Here is a 25,178-nt window from a genome sequence, read left to right as displayed (position 1 = left end):
CCCATTTTGTCTATAATAAAATTCTTACTCACTTAAATTCAAACAATCAATTGTTTAATTAACTATTTAGTTGTCTTATTAACAATTAAATAAATATTATAGTAATTAATATAAATACAAAATAAATAAGACAATTATTATTACTTTAAAATAGAAAAAATTTAATTAAATAGCAAAATACAAAATTAAATCCTTAAGATAATTGTTTAATACAGCAACATATAAGAATAAAATTACTGATGAAAGACTCTTTTGACGAATTTGTTAACAACTGTCGAGTGTATGAAAACTATGAAAAAATTAAAGCAAAGTTTTTTTGAGTTCAAGATTATTTCAGAGAAAGATTCTTGAGAGAAGGGGAAATTCAGCCCTGCAATCGATACGACATTGTTTTAAAAATACCTTATGGAAGCCAAACTTTTCTAAGACTAGAAGAGATGAGATTGCTTAACTCTTTATTCATTTCGAAGCAGACGATACTGAAAGTTTTAATATTTCCAAAAACGGTCCTTTAAGTATTTTTTATTAGGTCGGCGTCTCTTGGTTCATTTCCTTTGTGTGCCTTTTGTCGATTTCAACATTTTCCGAGTGAGATAAGGACAATTTGCCATGCTGATTATCTTCCCGATCTCAACAGATCATTTGTTCGACATGCTTTTTAATTTTATCTCGTATCTCTCGTATCTTGTATATATGTATATCAAATATGGTGGAAGTGATGGGTAAATCAGGACGCTACCTTACAATGCATTATCACCCAAATTTAGCGTGCATAAAAAATTTTAGCCTAATCGGTTCACGATAACTGCTTCAAAATTGAATTGCAAGCTTCCTCCCGAGGAAGCATACATGCATACATTGCAAACTAAATAAAAGCTTGTAACAATAAAGTATGTAAAAGTATCTATATGGATGTAATAAAGCGTTCACATCCAATGCTTTCAATAAATTTTTTTAATGTACATTTTAATTAACATTTTCTTCGCTTTATTAATAATTATTTTCTTTTGTTGCAGATACAAATCAACATGGAAGATCTTAAACAATAAATAAACAATGATTAAAATAAAATTATTAAATATTTTATATAAGTGAAAAAATAAAAATAAAAAGCAAACAGATATAATTGACTTTTATTATCGTGTGATCAAAATTGTAAATAAAATACGGCTACAATAGTATTATCTAATAGTGCGAGAGTAGGCGACGCGACGCGATTCCTTAAAAAAACAAACACAATTATTCTATTATTCTGAAATAAAATGTGAAAAACAATCCTCAAATTTGTGATAAAAAAATTTCTATAATTTATTTTGTGTTTTTTATTTTAAATTTTGTTTCTTAAAATTTTTAGTGTCAAAATGAAAAAATATTTAATTTTATTTTCGTTTATGTTTATTATAAGGATTCAATTCGGCGATTCAACATCGGATTTAGATGATGAAGGTAAGTTTAGAAAATTTATAAATAATGTTGTAGCGGAAGTTTCAATGAATTCCAATCATAACAAATTTTAAATTTAATTTAACGACATACATCGGATTTGATAAGATTTTTAGAGAAATAATTAAATAATCTGCAAAATCTTTTGTCACCCAGACATATTATTCCCAATTTTTCTAAGCAAGGCATGAAATATAGGACAATAATAATTCTTTAAAATCGTCTTTCAATTCATAAAAATTGAATTATTTGTATGTTTTGGTCAATTGAATCTTCACAGCCAAAAACAAAGCGAACGCAAAAGTGTTCAATACCATTGAGTTGCAGTTATTTGTCAGACTATTCAATCTTAAGTATCAAGGACCAACTAAACTTCTGAATTCGGAAAGCAAGTTCTTCACTGAACATTTTGCGGAATTCAAGTAGAAACATAGAAATACTATACCTACTCATATTTATAAACCTCACAATATCTTTCATATTCTCCTTCGTCGTAAGTATGCTAAACATGCTTCATGCGCCATTACACGGTAAAATTTTTTTTGTGGATATCACTTTTGTGGATGTCAGTATCGGTGTGAAAGTCATACTGTATACTGCATTGAGGGAAGAGTAACACTAGCAATAGTTATGGCGGACGAGTGAATATAGTATGGGCGTCTAACCCATATAATACTGGTTGGCGATACTCTCAATACTTCTGGTAGATAGCCCTATTCAATACTTTAATATTACTTAAGCTAACATACTATATGTATATGTTTCTATACCATATGTGCATGTCTCTATAACATACTAGCATTGTAGTAAACGCCATGCATTTCTATACTGTGTACTATTCATATTATTAATATTTTAGTAACTTTTACTAATGATGAGAGGTTGGCACTTTAGTAGGTATTACTTTAACTATTGAAGCATATGATAGCGTAAAAAAAATAGCGCGTTACCGCACCACAACTTTTTAAGGGCCATTTTACAAAAGTCCTGTTTTTTGCATTCAGCTGCGGTTTGCAAAAAGTATACATTCGATCTTGCTGAAATTGTGTGTGATACTTCATGGGCACAAAAGCTACAATCCATTTAAATCTCAGCTTTGAATCTTTAAAACAACAAGAGATATGAAGTTTTGAAATTTTGAGCAAAATCGATGGTTTTTTGCAATTTGTGGGGACATCGATGGATCAATTGGGTGCCTTTTTACGGCGCCTAAGCTTATTAAACGCTTTTTTATTTTTAACTCAATCCGACGGTGTCTGACGCGAAAGACCGGATTAGGCCACTTTACCATTTTTTTTGGACCCCTTCCGACCATCGAAAAATGTTAGATTTTAGTTTCTTCAATTTGTATCATAATGATCTACTAAATTCAATTTTTTTCTCCGAACTCAGAATTAAAATATTCAAAAAGTTAATTTGATCACACTATAAAGGAGAGTGTAGGTTTCGTGTGAGTTTAGGGTTCCGTACCCGAAAAAAACTAAAAAACTGGCGATGATCTTCAAAATACTTTAAGAAAAAAGGTAATTTAATGAAGAGTATTCTTATATATTATTCAAGCGCGAATTTAGGGTTCCATACCCGAAAAATTTGTCGGAGGTTATTTAAATTTTGTAAATTTCACTTGTAATAATAAATTAAATTTCATATTTTCTTATCATTTTTAATTAAAAATGACGTCAGTTACCTGCTTATATATATTTAATCGGTTTTAATAAAAAAACTAAAGTTAGGTGGCGTCTAGTCTTTTTTTTTGTATTTCGTGTTAAATAAATAATTATGTCAAAAATAATTTCATCCCATATGAAGCCTTCACTCTTATTTTCTAATGCAACAAAAAAAAAAACGAACCTATTTCAACTAATAATTTTCTTAGAATGTTTCAATAAAATATAGATATTATTTAAATCATCTTGTGAGGTCTTATTTAAATCTGAAATTTGATATCTCATCCATTCCACCAAGTCTTCGTGTGTATACTTTCAACTATGTGTGTAGTAAAGTGATGATTAATTTTGATATGCCCCAAGATAATTTTACTGTGTATAATACAAAACCACTGCCTGTATTTGTTCTATATTACACACAAGATGATGCTTTTTTTTCAAAATTAATCAGCATAAAAAAAGGAAAAAAAACAAATTAACATAAATAAAGCTATTATATGTTGAAAAAATAAATAAATAACTTGCAAAAAATATTATTTATCTCATAAGGTCCGAAATGTTTGCTAATTAGTTGAATTAAATTCGAATAATTTATATAAATATAGTTTGTTTGTCAATCAGTTATTGTTCATATTATCGTTATTTTTTAACTGACTTCAAAAGAAGTAGAAGGTTCTCAGACTGTATTTTGTTTTTAATGTTTGTTACCTCAGAACTTTAGACTGGGTGAATCGATTTTGATGATTCGATTTTCATTTGAAAGCTGGTGCTTTCCGTCCCATTTCAATTTAGTCCAATTTTGACAATGACATCCATGAGAAATCCATATAAGTCTTAAATTTGCATTAAGTAAGTGTGTAAAACAAACTTTCGAATAACTCAATACCACGCTAACCAAATAAGTTCGTGTACTTTAGATTCACTTAAAAACAAAAAATAAAAAAATTTTAACAAAAAAAAACCAACTTCAAAAAAAAAAATATTCCAAAACAAATTATTATGCACTAAAAAGTAAAAAAATAACGATAATATTATATAGTTACATTTATTGTTATTTTTCTAGTCGGTGTCAGCCAAGTTAATGTAGCAAACTGTCCTGTCAAATTTTTTTCTTTGGCTGATATCGACTCCAAAAATAACAATAAATGTAATTACATAATATTTTCACTATTTTTTTACTTTTTAGTGCACATAATTTGTTGGGATGTATTTAAATTTCTATTAATTAAAGGTGCAGTTATAAAATAGTACATAATTTGAAATAGAATAAATGATACATAATTGTCCCCAAGATAATGGATAGCGGGTCGAATCCCGGTAAAAAAATTTTTGTTTACCCATTACTTTACTTAGTTTGTCTTAATTGTGAATATTATAAAACTCATAGTAAGATGAAATGGTTTAAGTTTTCAGAGATTCTTTTGAATAAAAATCAAGTGACGTATACGATAAATACCTCAAAAGATTTTAGGGTTCTTGTTTAAGAGACTATTGTGTATAAAAGTGTGTTTATTGTGGTAGATAGTCCTTCTAAAGTTATTTATTGAAATAGGTCATTATTGAGTCCAATATTTTCTATTTTGTATCCCACCGCTTTCTACAGTTTTTTAGCTCTCTTCGAGTTGACCGCTACAGAAATTGAGCATTACAGCTGGTAATAAAAAATAAATTCTACATATTATCTGAATTTCGGTTATATATTGTAAAAAAAATTAAACAGTACGTGCCAAGTTCGATGAATCGTAATATAATTGAATAGCTTGTAAATATCAGTTTTAAACATTCAAGCATGACTGAACTTACTTTATTTGTAAAATTAAAAACTAATTCATTTTTTTTATTTATTAAAAATAAGTATGTTATTAATAACTTATAGGCGTTGTTTTCGTTATATATCGACTTCGTTTTTATTTCAATCGATAATATTTTAATTTTCACATGATATTGCTTCTGTGAAATATTTGTCAAATTATCGAGTGTAAATTTAAGAATTATTATTTAAATTTATAATTTGGCTTCTGGGCATGATTTTTTTGTTTTTGAAAAGAAGTATTTATATAAACCAAATATTTTCATGGTACGTTCAAATGAGAAAGACATTAATAAAATAAGGCGGTGATTGTATTTAGCTCTGGTAGACAGTGAAAATTTAAATTTTTGACCATTTAAAATGGGCATTATTGAGAGAACAAAACCTTTTTTGAGTCCTCCCCATTCACATATAGATTCTAAGGGCAAAACAATCGAGTTTATCTGGAAATAAAGCATTCAAAGTCTTCAGTTTATATCAAAGTTAAATCTAACAAGTGAAAAGCAGTGTTGATCACTCCATCACATTACAGATACATACATGTCACACATACACAACTGATCTCCCCATATAACACATACTATAAAATTTACGCCTAATTTGCGCCCTCACGGGTAAACAGTGATGTTTACGAAAAAATGTTTCAAACAAATATTGGTTATTTTTTTATAAGGAATATTTTTTACATTTAAACTTTTGTTCTATCTCTAACGGTTTACAAGATGGATCCTACGGACCCAAGACCCAATTGACCGATGTTGCTCCTTTACGAACTTGACTTCCCTTCTTACGTCTTGAGTAAGCGGTAAAAATTTCAGATTGATATATTTTTTCGTTTTTGAGTTATCGTGTTGACAGGCAGGCGGACAGACGGACAAACAACCGAAAATGGACCAATTATTTGATTTTATAAACATTTATACTAAAATTTTGTTCATAGCATCAATATTTTTAAGCGTTACAAACTTGGAACTAAACTTAGTATACCTTGCGTATTACATATATGCATGGTATAACAAGTGCCAATATAAATTAAATAAGTCCAATTATTTTTCGATAACATTATGAAAATGGAATTTTTTTTTGGAATTTATAATTTAGAACTTAGAAATTTAAACTACCTGGTTTTTTTTACCCCCATTAGCTGTAATTGACCACTGAAATTATGTCATTAAGTTATTTAGATATCAGGGAATTAAACTACAATAATGATTCTTTGTCCTATAGCTAAAAACATTTGAAAAATTTCAATATTTTGAGGAAACGTCATCAACAAGTATGGGTTTGGGAGTTCTTTTGGATTAAGGATGTAATACTAAGCGCCAGTGTAATTTTCGATGAAAAGTATAATTTTGTTTATATGCTGTTGTACTAAGTCTAAATCAATTCTGAAAATTTTAGGTGGGGTTGCCAGATTATAAATGGGGGGTTGCAAGGGGAAAAATTGCATTCTTATTTTTCGTCTTTATTCATGAAGTTAAAACACACTTCATCATCGAAATTGAAATTAAGGTACAAATAATTTCAACCACAAGTATAAAGTTGCCTTGGCGCTCATACTACCTTAAAAAAAATTTACAAACACCTCATTTATTTGATTTAAAAACGAAAAGTGGATATAAAAAACAATAAGAAATGTGTCAGACAAATAAATGTCTTTTCGATTTGCCAGTTTACAAATAGCATAGTCATATCATAACTTTGCTATAAAATAATTTTTTCCCAACAACTGTTCAAGTCATCATCATCATCATATCATTTCAAAACAATTTTTCTTTTGTTTTTTTAGAGATAGTCGTAGTAAAGTAATAGATTATGTTTTTAGACACCTCTCCTTTTGTTTTTTCTAGAAATGTTACTTTTTTCTATGCTGCTTCTTGCTTGCTGTGTTGTCATGTCTTTGTCATGTTATAATATTTTTCACGTATCTGCTTTGTCCTACACTGAGAGTTAGTTCTTCTAGTTTGTTGTTTTTTTTTTCCGCCTTGTTACAGTGTTGTAACTGTCTTTAACTTGACATTATAAAATGTTTTTCTATCTCTATTTTCTATTTTCAAACTTTTTGTTGGAAATATAACTTAACATATTATGGTCAGAAAAATCAGTTGTTGGTTTTATGATTTGTTTGTTAGTTTTTTTATACTTACTATTGTTTTTGTATTTTGTACAAAAGTTTTTCATCAAATTGTGCAGAATATGAGTTAGTTCTTCCTTCAATTGCTTTTAAGTGATTCCGTATCAAAATGGATACCTTAGACGATTAAATCCAAAAATTCCATTTGAAATCTATATGGTTTGGTGCAAAAGCAAATCTATATTTGAAGTCCTCGATAAATAGAAGATATCTTAGATAGGCTTATATTGGCTGTCCACGAAGGACACACTTAGGCTATAGAGCATATTGTGATACCATTATGTGTTTTACCACTTTTCCGCTTATAATTTCATTTTTCAGCTCCTGAATTTCAGAGGCTGAGTACACCTCCTTCATCCATATACCATGCACTACACCAGCCCATCACAACTATTAATTAATCGAACCCGCTACCCTAAGCATACCGCAGACGGAATTGGTTATTTGGCACCTTTACCAACTGAGCTAATAGGTCGGCAGAGGGATATCTTATCTTGAATAGATTTTCACTCATCCTGGTCATTTCAATTAGCCAAACATAGGCTTTTTCATCATGTCATAAGCGCAAGTGCAGAGTTTATTTTTTCGTACCGACAGCAATAAGTAGGACTAAGATAGAAGATATTTGTTATTCATTTTATCACATTGGCTATAAATCGTTTAGTACGAAACAAATGTGAATCGTGATTTTAAAATGAAAAGCCCTATTAAAAATGCGCATTGCAATGACTCACTCTGATTGTGATGAACAGCCTTGTTTGAGACGGATACACTTTTGTGTCCAATTTGTAACCACTGCTTTAGAGTATAATGCTTCGAACACACAGACAGACGGTAAACTAGCATCTTACCTAACTTTACTGAATTTGCGATAATCGTAGTGAACAATCAACATTAAAATTCTCCTTCACAATCTCCAGAAGAATGTTGGCATGGCTCCTATCTGAAGCCTAATAATATACCTCTTGACTGCAAATAGTTGTATGTAGTTCTACATCCTCTAGAAACTTCGGGGGAAGTTATGCAAGTTGTACGAATAGTCCAAAATATAAATTTCAGTCATTTTTTAAGTCAAATATTTGATGACAAGCATACGATAATCGTTAATTTTGTTGATGACAAAATTGTACCTGAAAAATGAGAATTTTTGTTATAACGTTTATATCTCAAAAACGGTGGGGTTAGGGGAAGAGTCTACAGACAAAAATTGCTTAAATCATCCAAAATATAAGATACAACAAGTTTCTAATCAAATATTTCATCATAACCACACAATAATCGTTAATTTCGACAATATCAAACTTTCATCAAAATTAGGTTTTGTTTTTTTTCAATCACTATCTCAAAAACGGTGAAAAGATGTCAAAAGACAAAAATTGCTGAGAAAAGCCCAAAATAAAATGTCCATTGACTGCTTTCTCAAATTTGATGAGTTTTCAGCATAATTAACTTGGCCAAACTTCTAAGCGCGATCGCGTCAGTGAAGTAAATGCTAATTTTCTAATCAATATGACTTTGTTCTACACACTCATACAAAAATTTTGAACCGGGTCCCATAAAAAGTCATATTGGTCCATAGAATTGCAACCTTAAATGCTTCATTTCCTACAGTATTTGTATGAAGTAAATTTTTGGGAGACTTATTACCATGTTAGTAAATAAAATTTACACAAATATATGGCATAGAATCTAATGCAAACCATAACGAATGTTTTTGAACCATAGCCCATACACAGATGATCGGTAAAATGTTTTGTGGTTTTTATCTAATAGATAAATGTTTCAATAGTTCTTTTCTTTTTATTGCATTCTGACTCTTAAAAGTTTGATGTGCGATATTTTTTAAGTGGAATTACATGTTTTCAATGTTTTAAAAAACATAGTGTCGTTTTTTTGCTTTCATCTAAAAAGTTAATGTGTTGTATATAAAATAATGTTTTTATTGAATATAATACAGTTTTTGTAGTTTCAAAGAAATTGCATTTTTTACTTATTAACAATTAAATAAATTTCATAGATTATATCTAAGATGAGTTTTATGTTTGTTCAAGATGTGATCTTTGAAAAAAATGTTTTTTTTTTATTATGCAGCATCTTAAATGTTTTTATAATGAAACATACATTTTTACAGGTTATTTAATTATTTTAAGTTAAAAAATAAAATATAAATTTGCTTAAGTTATTTAGTTATTTTACTTTTAAGAACATTTGTTAGGTACTATTTCAGTGACAAATTTTTTCTACATTAGTTATTTTGAAACTATTAAAACCATTCAATTTTTTTAAATACCTTAATCGATAAATGACTTTCGATTGAATTTTGTTTCTAGTTTAGGTTTCGGCATATTTTTGTTTAGGTTTAAGCATTAACTTTTGCTCCCGTGATAACTCGGAAGTATAAGCGATTAAAATTCGAAGTATTTAACGTCAAATAATAGAAAAATGTTACGTTTTTTGAGAAAAGTATATCGAACTCTTTTAAAAGTACTATAAAAAACCATGAAAATGAAGAAAGTTGCTTAAACCTAAACTAAAATTTCAATCGCTAATTCCGTCCGCGGTATGCTTAGGGTAGTGGAAGTGCACTCAGCCTCTGAAATTTAGGAGCTGATAAATGAAATTATCAGCGTAAAGGTGGTAAAACACATATATGGTATCACAATGGGCTCTATAGCCTAAGTGTGTCCTTCGTGGACAATATAACCTAACCTAACTCGGTAGTATTGATTTTTCTAAATGTGTTTCAATGACACTTTTTGCTTAGAATTCATTACTATATCGCTTCCCGATGTCATTTTCAGCATAAATTTTTCCACCACCAAGAAGGGGTGTCTCCCACCTCCTGGAGCAGATCCTACAAATTTTTGTTTTTACCTTCTTTAAGTAGTAATGATTCATTGGCTGTTCTTGGATTCCGAAGTATAAAACTTACGACTCTCCACTAAACTTTCTTTAATATGTTATTTCTCTACCTCTAATTGAACGATTTTGAAAGTAAACAATAACTAAACAATACATTCGGGGAAGTCCGATTTTATTTTAGATATTATAGTCCGCAATTATTCAACTAAACTTTATACTTTAAAAGATAGCAGCAAATGCACGTTTTATCAACACAATATTTATCGTATTAAAAATCTACAAAAATTATTTTTTATTTATTACTGATAAATTAATATTTAATTTGATAAAATGTTAAATATTTCTTAGAATGAATTATAGATTTAAAACTATATAAAAATATTTTTATAAATGAAAAAAAATATGCTACACACTTATTATTATTGTTGTAAATAAATAACATACCTCCAAAAAAAAAACGACGAGATGAGATATTTAAATATCTTATAATAAAATCATAATATATATCATTCAGCACTAATGAACCTTCAAGAATATATCCGCACTTAAAAACAGACACAGTCAAACATGCATACATCCATGAGTACACACTTATGTAGGAATATTGAAACTACTGAGTATCGTAACCTCTATTTAAGTGATAACATCTTTTTGCGTTTAATATTACAGTACCTGGATTTCTCTTTTCCATTTAATATTACAGTACCTGGATGACCGAGCTTTGCTCGTTATTTATTTTAAATAAAACCGAGCTAAATCGATTTTTCACACCCGAAATCCCCTGCATACTAAATTTCCTGAAAATCGTTGCACCCGTTTCCGAGATTAAAGTTTCCAAGAGAAAACGACGTTTTGTTAAAATGGAACCTTACTAGATCGATTTTTCACCCCTAAAACCCCTGCATATTAAACGTGTGTTACTTAACAACGCCATCTATCGAAACCTAGCTTTATTGTTTCAGCATCGGTAAGGGAATTAGTTCCTCCCAATTAAAAAAATAATAGTATTTCTACTCGCCAATAAATGGCAGTAAAAGTCACATTTTCAGTTTGTTCCAGTTTTTCCTGAAAACACGGATAAAACAATGTTTTCTAAAAATGAAACCTAGGTAGATCGATTTTTCGCCCTAAAAACCTCTGCATACTAATTTTCATGAAAATAGTTGAAGCCGTTTCCGAGACTGATGAGGGAGCATTACATACACTTACCATCATATAAAGTCATGACAATAGAGCATGGCATTTATTAGAAAGTTTTTCCAATATGTACATCGTTTAGGATTTGAAATTTAGCGTACTTGGAAATTTGGATACATCCAATTTATGGTAGAAACTTGGGCTGGCCTGACTATCTTATTTTTCGATTTCTACGGAATTATCATACTTGTATGAAGCACTCTCAAAAGAGAAATGTTTAAATCACTTGCATCAATTTTCGTTTAGAAATAATGGAAGATCTACAGTCATGGTATAATGGGCTCACAATACAAATGACAAAATATTATTCATTTATAAATGGCTGATATCTAACTTAATACATTGCGTTTTTACTCCTCGAAATGTGTCGCATATTAAGTATAACATGAAAGTATGATATAACGACCTTTGTTTTATTACAATCAATATCATTCTTATCATTTTTGGTAATCATTAAGTCATTAAGTATTCTATTGATTTCGACAATAAACGTAAATATCTAATATCTAGTTCATACATGATTCCTTTTTTGTAACAAGAGTGTACACACATATATGCAAGACGCATATAATAATAAAAATATTTACGCCCTATAATTTTCAAATTATATTTAAATCATTTTTCTTATTTAATAACCATCTTAGAACAACCTTAAAATACTTCTTTCTACCGATGCGTTGTGTATGATAGATACACATATATTCTACGTCGAAATGCCTAACATTAGCCTATTAAAAAATGAATGTGAAAAATATTCGTTAAATCATGATTGGTGTATGTTTTTGAAGATGTTATTATGATGATTATAATTCTTTTTTTTTTCTTTTACCTAATGTCAACGTATGTCAACGCCATACTGTGTACATTAACATCCGTGACAAATATTATTTAAATGAAATTTTTATTTTTTGTAAAGATTTTTGATCTTGTTAAAAAATATTCTATAAATTACGTGTTCGTGTTTGAACATTTATTATTATTTTTTTAAATTCTAGTAATATTTATAATTTTTAATGATATTCGTAATTGGAAAATTTGTATACCTGGGGAGACATTTAATATCAAACAAGATCGAATTGTCAAATTATCAAGTTTTTATGAAAGCAGGTAAAATAAATAATTTCAATTTTCATAAATATTCTTTAAGGTAGCACGAAGCTTCGCGAGTTTAGACTTCTAGTTGAAATTATTTGTACCCTATTTTCAACTTTGATTAATTTTTTTATAACTTCATGAATGTGGACGAAAAATAAGAATAAAATTTTCCGATATCTGATTTGGTTTTCGAATTATCGAAAGCTAAATAATTTAAAAAAATTTTCAATTTTCGATATTTTGAAAATTATTCCAGATGTCGAAAAATTGTATTCTAATTTTTCGTCTTATATTGTCAAGTTATAACATCATTCACCATCAAAATTGAAGAAACATATTTTTTTTTAAATTTGTGTTCCCGCTACCCCAGTTGAACTAAAAAAAATTTTTTTGAATGAACCTGTACAACAATATAGCCCATTCACCAGAATAACACCTGAGCTATACTTCATAAAGATATACTAAAAAAAAAAAAAAAAAAATTAAATTTAATGTGAAATTTTACTGCTCCATCTATTATAACATTTTGAACTCTAAATTAAAGATTTCTGTAAAAATTTAAAATAGTAAATGTCAAAAAATTCATGGCCATCTTTTCTGATTGCTTAATTCTCATCTTTTCTAATATGCACAAAGAATTATGACTATTTTACACTTATAAAAAAAAATTGAAAACTGCGCATATATTTTAGCTGAGTAAACAATCTCTTCGAGTGTTAGGGAAGCGGGATAAGTGAGATCAACAGTGAAGCAGACGGGTATTAAGCTAGTAAATAATAAGTTTCAACAGTCAATTTAAAAATAAAATTTTATTCAGAAATACATTTATGAAATTGTGGTTTTATAGTTAAATAAATACATAAATAATATAAATATACGATCTGTTAATGAAAGTATTAAATATAAATTTACAATTATTTGCATACAAGTTCATAATATAGATTAAAATAATATTATTTTATTTCAATTCTATGATGCATAGATATACTGGAGTAAATCTAAGCAAAAAAAGGCTGTTATATGGATTAAAAGTTCGAGCAATGAAACTTTGGGGTTTTTCTTTTCACATCAAAATAAGTATTTTTTGAAATTTTTTACTTTCCCGGAGTGGTGCAACATGTTTAAAAAACAAAATGGCGTCAAAAATGAAATTTTTTTCAGAAATTTTATCATTTTTATTTTATATTCGCAAAAGGAGACATCGGTGCATATCCAAATTTGGTAGGTTTGTAGTCAATGTTAAGAACTACTCCTCATATTTTTTTGGTGGGGTTTCGTCCCTTCCCCTCCCAGTTATATATATATGTATACATACATATGGTAAAACAGTTCATTTGACTGTAACTTGAAAAATATTCGATTGATTTTAATGAAACTAATATCAATAGTAGGTTTTATTACTTACAACTTTCGGTTAAAATTTTAGCGAAATCCGTTAAATAGTTCGGCCAAAATTTCCAATTTAGGGAATTGTTTAAAATGGCTGCCATTTTATGCCATTTTGTCCTACGAGGTTAAATTTTTTTTTAAATTGTAGCATTTTTTATTATCTTTCGATTTTATAATAAGTGACTTACCCGTAAAATGACTCCTTGATCCATATTTTTGCGAAAAACGGGAAATTTAACACTTTCTGGAAATAATTGTTTGGGGGGTGTATGGACTGGCTTTGGGGGGTGTTTTTTGCTTTGGCATGAGAAAACTATTTTTAAAAGAGGTCTATATGGTTTAAAGCAAAATTTTTAAGTTTTAACCCCCGCGCTGTAAGGGGGAAGGGGTGTATGAAATAAATGTATCTTAAAAGATTTTAAAAAGAGGTCAAAATAGTTTAAAATGCTAAAGTAACCCAAAATTTTAGCTGTTTCTATTAATATAGCACTTTTTACAACATCCACCCCTTCCGCTCCCCCTTTGATATTTTTTGCAAATTCAAAATTTTTAGGACTTATTATTATTTAAACATTGTTAACAAAAGTTATACGTGAGTATAGAGTATAGTAACTTTTACGTATATAGCGGGTAACCGCAGCTTCAACTTTGTCATAGCGTTACTTTTACTTGTAATTGTGTTTAAACATTTGAGACATGCTGTTTAAAAATCAATGGCAGTAATTCATAAATTCTCGGAAAACATTTAACGGGCAAAATATTTGACGCATGTGCAATCCACGCATATCTCTCATCCCGTGATTAAAGATTACCGAACGACTGAAGAACTAAGTTGTCTTAAAAATTAAGTTGTTTTAAAAATTGAAATTGGCTTGTGGTCTGTCTTGACAGTTTTAGCTTGCCTATATACCTCAAATTGAGGGTTCAAACGAAAAGACAATTTTCTCTTATACTGTTGTCCTAACCTTAAAGTTGATTTAATCAATATTATATTTTTTAGTCGCCTAAAAATTACCACACTTTTTCTTTGTTCCTATTAGTGATGCAGTGCGATAAATAATAGTAGAGTCTATTTGGAATTAGATTTTTAGATACTTATTTAAAATAATAATTTCATAAATAATATTATTTGGTACTCTAATAATTAATAGGATCGCATTATGATTTATTTATTATAAAATAATCGGAATAAAATTATTTTTTATGACCTACATTGTTTTCCGAACACATATAAAACTACAATCAGAGTTAGGTATACATAAAATAAACTGTTACTAATACTTACTTATCTTTTAACATTTGTTTTGTAGCATGATGCTGATTATCTACCAATTTAAATCTTGATTGAACAACGGACTGGCTATATACATTAGAATTAGAAGTACAAAATGTAAAATTTTATTTAAATTTAATATCAATTTATTGTATTCGGTATATTATGTCCATGTGTGTCACCGTCTACAGAGTATGTTTTAAAAAATAAGGACAAATTGTGACGAAAATCACAATTTCTGATTTTCGAAATGAGCACCAAGCCCATAACAAGACATTTAATTTGACTATTTTAAGCAGACTTTTACTTTGGTGTTACTCTTACACATTCAACTTATTGACTTTTACCTTATTGATTATCTGGTCACACACTTGGTCTTACACTTTAGTCTTGCTCTTCAAAACCAATATTAATGGTTTCGACAAAGTTGTTAAACTCAAAAACCTAAGTGTTTTAAACAAGCGATGATTTGGTCTCCTAAATGTTTTACCATTTAAAATTTTATTAGGTAATATGTATCAACAGTAACGAATAACGTAATGATACGATTGTAACGGGTACTGATTATTTCAGTAACGAATACATACGGGTACTCAAATTGTCGTTAATTTTATTAATTTTCTTCTAAAAACGTACCTAATATCAACGCAGTTGAACTTTGGAAAGCTGGTTGGCCAATCACGCTAGGCGTTTGTCCTTGGCTTAAAGCGTCTTTCATTTTAAGTGAATTGCATTCAACACGAAGCATATATTTTTCCTAACCCAGATAGTTCTAAATTAGTAGATTTCATGCTATCGAGTTTTGTTTTAACCTAAACGATGATTGCAGCTGGAGAACGCGTTATTATAACTTCATTATAACTCATACAACTCCTTAGCTTAGTTTTCTAATATCTTTTTTTGCTAAATGTTTTGGGAAATGATCAATCAATGTATTGAATAAGTGGAATTATGTCACCTATTCAATTATGAGCTTATTGCTTAAACTTGTGAACTACCACTGATGGATCATGTCCTTATTTTTTTGAATCACAGAAGCTTCTCATCTACCATGGTTTTTAGTTTAGCTAGTTAAACCACCTTGTACTGTATAGGTTGTTCCCAATGATTTATTACACACATAGTATGTTTATAGTATATACATATATTGTTGTTTAAATGGCATTTATGTTTCAGTTTTGTTAATTAGTTTAATTTATTTTGTTGGTTGTATTAGTACTATACAGTAGGTACTACCGATTCAATTCATTGATAGTCCACAACTTCACATACACAAATATATTTATTTATTGTTTTAAATTTATTGTTGTACTAAGTGTAATTGTTCCTACAAACTGATTTATTTGAACTTTGAATGTCAGTAAATCAATAAACATATAAATCTTACACAGAAATGTTAATTTCAAAATAAATCAGTTAAAAAGTTTAAAAGTTAATTAAAAGTATTACGACTGATGATAATCAATGTTTTCCTAAATAAAATATTCGCTTATATTTTTGTTATTCGTTGTAACCTGTAAGAAGCCATCGCTTACAGAAGTAAAATAGGTATTAATTCCATCCCGCCTTCAGTACTAACGCAATCTGAACGACTCAACTTTTGCTTCCAGCGTACTACCAACTAATTACGATTTTTACAACTCAAAGTTAATTATTTTAGAAAGAAGCAAAGAAGATTAAAATAATAATTGCAATTTCAAATTTGTCAGCCAAAAGTAAGAATTGATATAATGTTAAACCAATCACTAATCAGCAAAGAGTTTTTTTTTTGAGATAACGAATGAGCTCTTTTCAAACCCCAAACCAAAAAGAGGGGTGTTACAAGTTTGACCACTATGTGTGTGTATCTGACTGTCTGTTTGTGGCATCGTAGCTCCTAAACAGATGAACTGGTTTTCATTTTTTGTTTGTTTGAAAAGTAATTTACTGGAGAATGTTCTTAGTTATTTATGGTTTAAGAACGATTTTAGAGTTCCGTACCCGACACGAAAAAAAGGCTATGATATTCAAAGTCGGGTTAGTTTAAAGGAGACTATAAGGAAAAAGGTCATTTTTAACCCCCCAAATAAAAAAAATTGGTGTTATAAGTGTGCCTGTCTGTCGCATCGTAACGTTTAAACGGATGAGCCGATTTTGATTTTGATTGGTTTCGTTTGCAAGGTAATTTAATGGGCAGTGTTCTTAGCTATGTTTCAAGTGCGAGTTTAGGGCTACGTACTCGACACATTTGTCAAGATGGACAGTATGGTAGAGAAATTAAAAAAAAATTTAATTTTGTTAATTTTATTTTTATTCTGGTTAATGCATTTAATAACCCAAATAAAATAAACCCTCTAAATTTGAGCCCATTGATGTACTCAAATCTCAATAGAGCTGGAAATAATGATATCTACAAAAAATTGCAATATGATTAAAAAACAGATGAACACAATATTCAGATGGGATCTTAGATTATTTGTTTTAACAGTTAATGGTAACCCAGTACCTATTGGATAGAAAAGCATAATGTAATATATTTTGTCAATTAAGAAACATGGACGATTTTGGCAACATATTCTACTCATAAGACCACTATGTTATTAATTGAATATCCACAACTATCTATACAATTACACTAAATGTTTTCAGTGATTAAGCAGACTACGAACTTCCAGAGCTGTACACTATTATTTAATAAACTAAAAGCAAAAATAAAAAATGACGTTTTACTGGAATCCCTAGGAATAGGGGAGGCGTTCATCCGCATTGTGATAAATAAAAATGAACCACACATAAATTTGATACATAAATTTCACATATGTTTTTTGTTTGAGTGTTTTTATACCATGTATATATGAAATATACAAAGTATATTAAGTTTAGTTCCAAGATTGTAACGCTTAAAAATATTGATGCTACGAAAATAATTTTGGTATTGGTTTTTATAGAATCGTCTAATTAGTCCATTTCAGTAAATGGGCAACATAGGTATGGGTTTTGAGTCCGTAGGACCCATTTTGTAAACCGTTAGAGATAGAACAAAAGTTTAATTGTAAGAAATGTTCCTTATCAAAAAATAAACAACTTTTGTTTGAAACATTTTTTCGTAAAGATTCCTGTTTACCCGTGAGAGCGCAAATTAGGCGCAACTTATATAGTATGGATTATATGGGAATATCAGTTATGTGACATGTATGTATGTGTAATGTGACAGTGTAATCAACACAGTCTATACATGGTATTCCAACAATTAACTCAGTCAATTATTTGTTTTCACTTGTTAATTGTTAAATAGGAGTTTGCTTCTTATCTAAATGGTATAATCAACAATAACATTCTTTGCTTATATAAAATTTAAAAAAAAATTCAATCAGTAATTTAAAATATATTTTTTGTTTTGTGTAAACAAAGAATAAGATTTTTTTAATTTGATAACACAACCAAGTCTGTTTCAATGCACTCTAATTTAAATCGTATAAAAATTTATAAATTGTATCCTGGAAGGAAAAGAGAATGGCACTCAAATAATAGTAATAATCTAAAATAATTGTTGTCTATTAATACAAAAATTACCTTTAAATATGTACCAGCAGCCAATAATTTTGAACACGACTTAAATAAAACAATTAGGACTAAATGATGTTTTTCTGTTTTACAGTGTTTTCAAAATTGCATACTCTTTTCTTTTTAATTGTTAAATTATCTGCCCTTTTCTATATACAGAATGTTCGATTTACATCTAAGCATATAAATATCACGATTGTGACAGAGTACATGCGTTAAGCAATGTATCTAAGTAAGAGGTATTATAGGTGTTATATGAAATTGCAAAAGTGACTTGTATCGTGGCTTATCTGTTCTAGTTCATCTATTCAACTAAGAAGTTCCCACTCTCCAAGCGTCTTATAACTATCTCAACGCATATCGAAGCTTCAACACATGTATATAATACCACTCACTTAGATAAAGGCATAAAAATGCTTAAAACTGTCCATTCTCAAATGTGTAGTGTACATGAAAACGAAGCACCCTGTTATATTGCTTGGGAAAAAATTTTGGTTTTACTGTTATTATGTTTCCGACTCTGTTCACGTAGCAATATACAATTGTAAGTTACTATTTTAGCGTTTACCCCTGTAGGTTTTATTTGATACTCGGCAACCAAGATAACTAAAATGCAACAACGATAACTCTGGAGGTATAAAATACAAATAGAAAGATAAACCGGTTTACATTTTCTTTCACTTTAGACCGTTGATTATATCAAATTTTACACTAAACTAGTAGTTTACAGTAAAACTCTTAAAAATGAGTTTGTAAGTAAAGTTGCCTTATTTTCTGTACCTTTGAGATTTCAGTTAATAACTAAAAATAAATAAAGAGATTTTTATAAAAATATTTTATTTATTATCGATTGTATTTTATCAATTTTAGTATCAATTAAACTTTTTATTTAAATTGCTTTATAATTAAAATTAAAAGATAAAATAACTTATGTTTAATACTTTTTCTATTTATGTTGGTCTTATGAAATTGTCCTTTTAATACTGCCAAGTAAGGAACATACTTAGTTATCATAATCAATTAAAACGACGATACTTGATTAACGAATTGGGATTTATTTTCGCCATGTTAGTTAGTTTTCACCATAATAAACCTACTTTTTATTCATAAACAAAGCCTTCACTTTGACTGTATTCAGTCGCGAATTTCCACAACTTGCAATATTATCTAGCGTATAAAGCGGTAATAAAATTCAGACAATAAAAATAAATAATTTTTTTCAAATCATTTATTATCTAACTATAATTTATTCTTGATAATTGGCTACACATAAAATATTATAGATACGGAAATTACCAATAAATTTATATTTAAATATTATATAAATTGTACATAAATATATTTTGATTTATGAATTAACAGCAACTCACAACAATCATTACATTTCATTTCATTTTATTATTATTGAGATATGTTTTCTAATAATATTAGTATTAGTATGGATCAATAATAATAAACATGATTTTAACAATATGTAAATTATAAAATACAAGGCATGCAATCATACATGTTTTATAATATGTATGTGATTTATATGACTTTAATAAACATTTCGTACAATACTGATATTTTAAATGGATAAATTCATACAGGAACGCTAGAAAATGCAATTATTTATTAAGAGCCCAATTGATTTGAGCTCTGTCTCGTTCTATAAGACAGATTTGAAATAGCACCCAAAAAAGAAAAACAACAAATTTTAATATTTGTTCCAAATTGATATCTCAACAAGTGAAATTACAAAATATAAAAACTCCGACCAATTTGTCGGTACGGAACCCTGAACTCGCACTTGAAACATATATAAGAACACTCTCCATTAAATTATCTATTTCCTTAAAGTATTTTGATGTTCGTCGCCCATTTGTTTGTTTTTTTTCGGCAACGAAACCCTAAACTCGCACTTGAAACATAGCTGCGAACACTTTTCGTTAAATTACCTTTCAAACAATACCAAAAATATTAAAATCGGTTCATCCGTTTAGGCGCTACGATGCTACAGACAGACACACTCACACGTTTTTAGTTCGGGGGTTGAAAAGTAATTTGAAATTAAAATAAACATTTGAAAACAAACAATTGATTAAATTAATTATTAAAATACCATGTAACATGACAGTGTTGATTACGCATTTTTTTTTTTACGTCATGTAAGTAAAGAAAGATAAACAAACACATACACAATATATGCAACGTATAAGTCTACACAATAGGTACCTGTATATACATACTATATAATGTTTTTCAGCTAATTTGAATTCTCATGATTAAACAGTGATGTTTACGGAAAAATGTTTCAAACAAAAGTTTATTAATTTCTTCAATTAAACTTTTGTTCCCTAACAGCTTACAAGATGGGTCAAACGGACCAAAGACCTTTATCTATGTTGCTCATTTACGAACTCGACCTCACTTATTACGTCCTGAGCACGTTATAAACATTTTAGTTTGATATCTCTTTTCGCTATTGAGTTATCGTGTTTACAGACAGGCAGACAGACAGTCAGAAGGACAACCAGATATGGGCTTATTAGGTGATTTTATGACCCACACCAAAATTTTGCTGGTAGTATCAATATTTTTAAGCGTTACAAAGTAGGAACTTAACTTAATATACCTTGATATATTTCATATATACATGGTATAAAAAGTTATAAATATTCAATTTCAATTTGACTTCTTTTTATTGTATCGGCCGTTTAATTCAAAATGCTTAGTCACAAAGATTTTTACAATAAATTCACAAAACATCTAAAATTTATTTTACCTAATACCTAATTAATAATTTTCGTATATCATCGGCATCACTTCATCGAATGTGATGAAAAATATTAAATGTTAATCGAATATATTTTTATCTAAACCATTGAATCGTTATTTTTGTAATCGATTATACATTATAAGGATATTAACAGATATGCAGATATTATTAGAAATAAGTGTTTATTATGTCACTTTTAATATAAAAAATATTAAATATATATTTACTGTTATTAGCTTTGCTTATTATTGAAATTATTGTTGCATATCGAATATGAATTAGTTTCAAATACTTTTGTTCTCGTCTTAGGTTTTATCACGAATATTAGTGGGTGTTTGATTGAAAAAATTAAATCTATCATTGATAAAATTAATCCTGTCATTAAGTTTTTACAAATATAAGGTGAAATTTTATGATATTATATAAAGTTGCAACTATGTAAAAAGGTTAGGTAAGGTTAGGTTAGGTTATCTTAGCTGTCCGCGAAGGACACACATAGGCTATTGAGTCCATTGTGGTACCATATATGTGTTTTACCACATTTCCGCTGATAATTTCATTTATCAGCTTCTCAATTTCAGAGGCTGAGTGCACCTCCTTCATGCATATTCCATGCAGTACACCAGCCCATTACAACTATTTATTAAATTAATTTTGTTGTGACGGCGGAAATCGAACCCGCTACACTAAGCATACCGCGGACGGAATTGGTTACGCCTTAACCAACTGAAGTAATAGGGCGACAACTATATAATAACTTTTCCTATTTCAATAATTGGTTTAAATGACTTAAACAATAAAGGTCTTAAAATAGACATTCTTAGAAATTTTATAATTCAGATCGAACAAGAAAGTTGAGTTATCTTAACTTGAAAATACTATGGGATCCATCTACATTGCCACTTTGATAAGAACGAAATAACGTTATTTGCTCGGTTGTACTGTGTTCTATTATTATGAATAATAGAGCCAAAAGTTACAAATAACTTCAATGAGAATTAAACTTCAAATGTTTTTTTAGTATACATGTACCACGAGTCAGTATGTACTAAGACCATAGAAAGCTTTAAAGCTTACCCAGTTCGCATTGGACGTTATAGCTAGTTTATCCGTTTAATATATTATAATTATTCTTCGCCATTTGAAATTATAAAATGAAATGCATTTAAAATTATTTACATTTTATTTGAACAACATTTGAATTACAAATATATTATACAAATATTTACAAAAGTACCAGTAGTTATAACAAACACACATACATACAAACAGTGGCGTAGTCAAATTTATATACAAAAAGAAATATTTAAAAACAAATTTGACAACCATATACTAACTACTAAACTGTACACCAAATCAAATATGTAATAAAAATAAAAAATACAACGATATCTGTGTGTTGACACTGTGGTTTGAAATTTCATTTACATATTTATTTAAATTAATTTATATACCAATATAGTCCAATAAAATGAAATTTAAACTTCCATCTGTTAAAAAATATTGAATTCTTAAAACATTTCTACCCGCAAAATCACTTTACTTGGAAATATCGCGAAAACATATCGAAGATATGAAAAAAAATTTTAAATAAAATGTAGATATCAAAGTTTTCTCTAAAATCATTTTTGACGTATTTGCAATAAAAACCGAGATATTTGCAATAAACAAATTTAAATAATCTTTCAGCCGCATAAAATATGAAAAGATTTCTAACCGGAAAATCGGAAAAATTCCCTAAAATAACGTTTCTCAGTTCTATGGCAATGAACAATTTGGTGTCAAATCTTATGAATGATACCTAAAAGATATTGATTTATTGCAAATATCTCGGTTTCTATTGCTAATAAGTCAAAAGTGATTAGAAATGGCTTTATAGAAAATTCTTTTTCCCATATTTTCGTATGTTTTCGAGATATTTTCAAAAAAGTAAATTTGGGGTTACCTTTTTTAAGTTTTTCTACCCCCTTAATAAAATTTAATAGTTTTTAATTATGTATACTTCTAATTTTTGTCAAAACGAACTTATATTCAAAAATGTATGCTTCCGTTTTGATGGTAGTTTAAATCGTCATTTTATTGGACTAGAAACCAATTCAAAATTTAAAACTGAATTCAAAATTATTTAAAAAATAACAAGGGACAAAAATAAATATAAATTTATGGTTTAACATATTCAATCGCATTAGGGAATAAAATTTACAAAATTTGTATGCTTTGACTGAGTTTTTTTCCCATCTGTTATAAGTCTTGGCAATAATATTACATAATAATATAAACTAATTTTAATGATTGTAAGTTATGAGCTATGATTGATGTTGATTCGAATCGTTAAAGTTAAAATGTAGCCCTCCAGAATGAATATTAAGAATTCCTTGACGTGGCAAATTTTGTTGTTGTTGAAAAATCATTTACATGGAGGTATTTTCAACACACTAAAAGTTTTAATTAATTAACTTATTGATTGGTAGGACACATTGACTTGAAGTAAGAATACAATGCTACAGCTACCTACATTTCGGCTCCTATATCTCAGAAAACACAAACAGTAATGAAATAAGGAGAAATAGAACATATCAGAGTATTTGATGAAAAATATTTGACAAAAAAAAAATTTATCAACGACAAAGTTGTTAAAACATAACATTTTGGTAAAAAATTTTGTGATCAGTAAAATTGTCAGTTGCAAATAACTTTGACAATATGCAAGTTGCATAAAATGACCTTAAGCTGTGTATTTTTAACAAAAAACGCTTAAAACACACTTCAATTACTGTATTTGCAAAACTTTTTGGTTTAGTTCGGTTGAAAAATTTTGTTGTTATCTTAATATATATATTTCTTGTGTGCGTGTGTATGTAATTGAACTCCTCCTAGACGGCTGGACCGATTTTGATGAAATTTTTTGTGTGAGTTCAAGGGGATTCGAGAATGGTTTAGATTCACAATTTGAGGGCTCCGTACCAAAAAAATGAAATTTCATTAAATGGTGGGAGCGCATATAAATCATATCACATTATGTATACTATGTGTACTATGTATTTTTAATAGTATTCAGGTATTATCAATAGGCATTTATTAGAGCCATATGCGAGCGCAGCGAGCTGTACTATCAAAGGTCAGGCCAAAGGTCGAAGGTCAGGCCACTCCAATAAATAGGAGTTAAATTGGGGTTTAGCGGGATGGGTTTAGCGGACAGGCTAAACGTAGTATAGGTATTCATGAATTGGAGTTACGTTTTTACGGGACAACGTCCGTCGGGGCCGCTAGTATTACAATATAAAATAAATATTGTCTTAATTAATTGTCATTTACAAAAATCTTAAAATTTAAGTTTTTGATTCAAGCATTTAAAATTTTTATAATAGCAATTAGCAATTATTAAAATATCTTCTTATAATTAAATTGTTATCAAAAATTTGTTATATTTATATATATAGAAAATAATAATAATAATACAACTCTACTAAAATACGAAACAACCATCATTTAAAATAAATTTAAATTTATGTTAGAAATTAACACATTAAACATGTTAATTGAATTTCTAGGTTAGACATCGACGAACCTACCTAAACTATATTTATTATGTATATGTATTTTCATTATATTATTTCAAAGTTCATATTTAAACAAATTTTAATTGTACAGACAGACTGGAACTTCATGTTGAAATGTATGTCTGATCCACATTTATTTAAATTGCACATGTGAGATTCGAAACCTCGGCGATGATTTTAATTTAGAAATATATTGAACCAAGGACTATTTTTATTTCCACGTTTTTATTAGTTCGTTTTCTTTTCTGCCTCTTTATTTGGCACAAATATTCTTTTAGAAAATGAATGTACTTTCGATAAAGCAAATAGCTGAAATTAGAAGTAAAACTAAGTTGATTATGCCTTTACATCGCTTTCCACTATATAACATCCACAACCTTGTTAATCTTAACTTTGAAATTTTGAAATGGAATAAAAAGTATAAAAATGCTGAGAAAAGTACTC

The 25,178-nt window shown here is 28.6% G+C and overlaps 1 protein-coding gene across 1 annotated transcript in view; it reads left to right on the top strand.

The window, feature by feature from the left end:
* Window positions 1-1,370: 1,370 nt before the first annotated feature.
* LOC123291043 (netrin receptor UNC5C-like) overlaps window positions 1,371-25,178 on the top strand; it is a 385,599-nt gene continuing 361,791 nt past the window's right edge. The window contains exon 1 of the mRNA XM_044871473.1: window positions 1,371-1,446. Within this exon, the coding sequence (XP_044727408.1) occupies window positions 1,392-1,446 (55 nt within the window). The 5' untranslated portion in view covers window positions 1,371-1,391. The remainder of the gene's footprint in view (window positions 1,447-25,178) is intronic.

This window comes from Chrysoperla carnea, chromosome 1, assembly GCF_905475395.1.
Source record: "Chrysoperla carnea chromosome 1, inChrCarn1.1, whole genome shotgun sequence".
Classification (NCBI taxonomy): Eukaryota; Metazoa; Arthropoda; class Insecta; order Neuroptera; family Chrysopidae; genus Chrysoperla; species Chrysoperla carnea.
The sequence above is the reverse complement of the archived record's forward strand: the minus strand, read 5'-3'. Positions and strand labels throughout refer to the sequence as shown.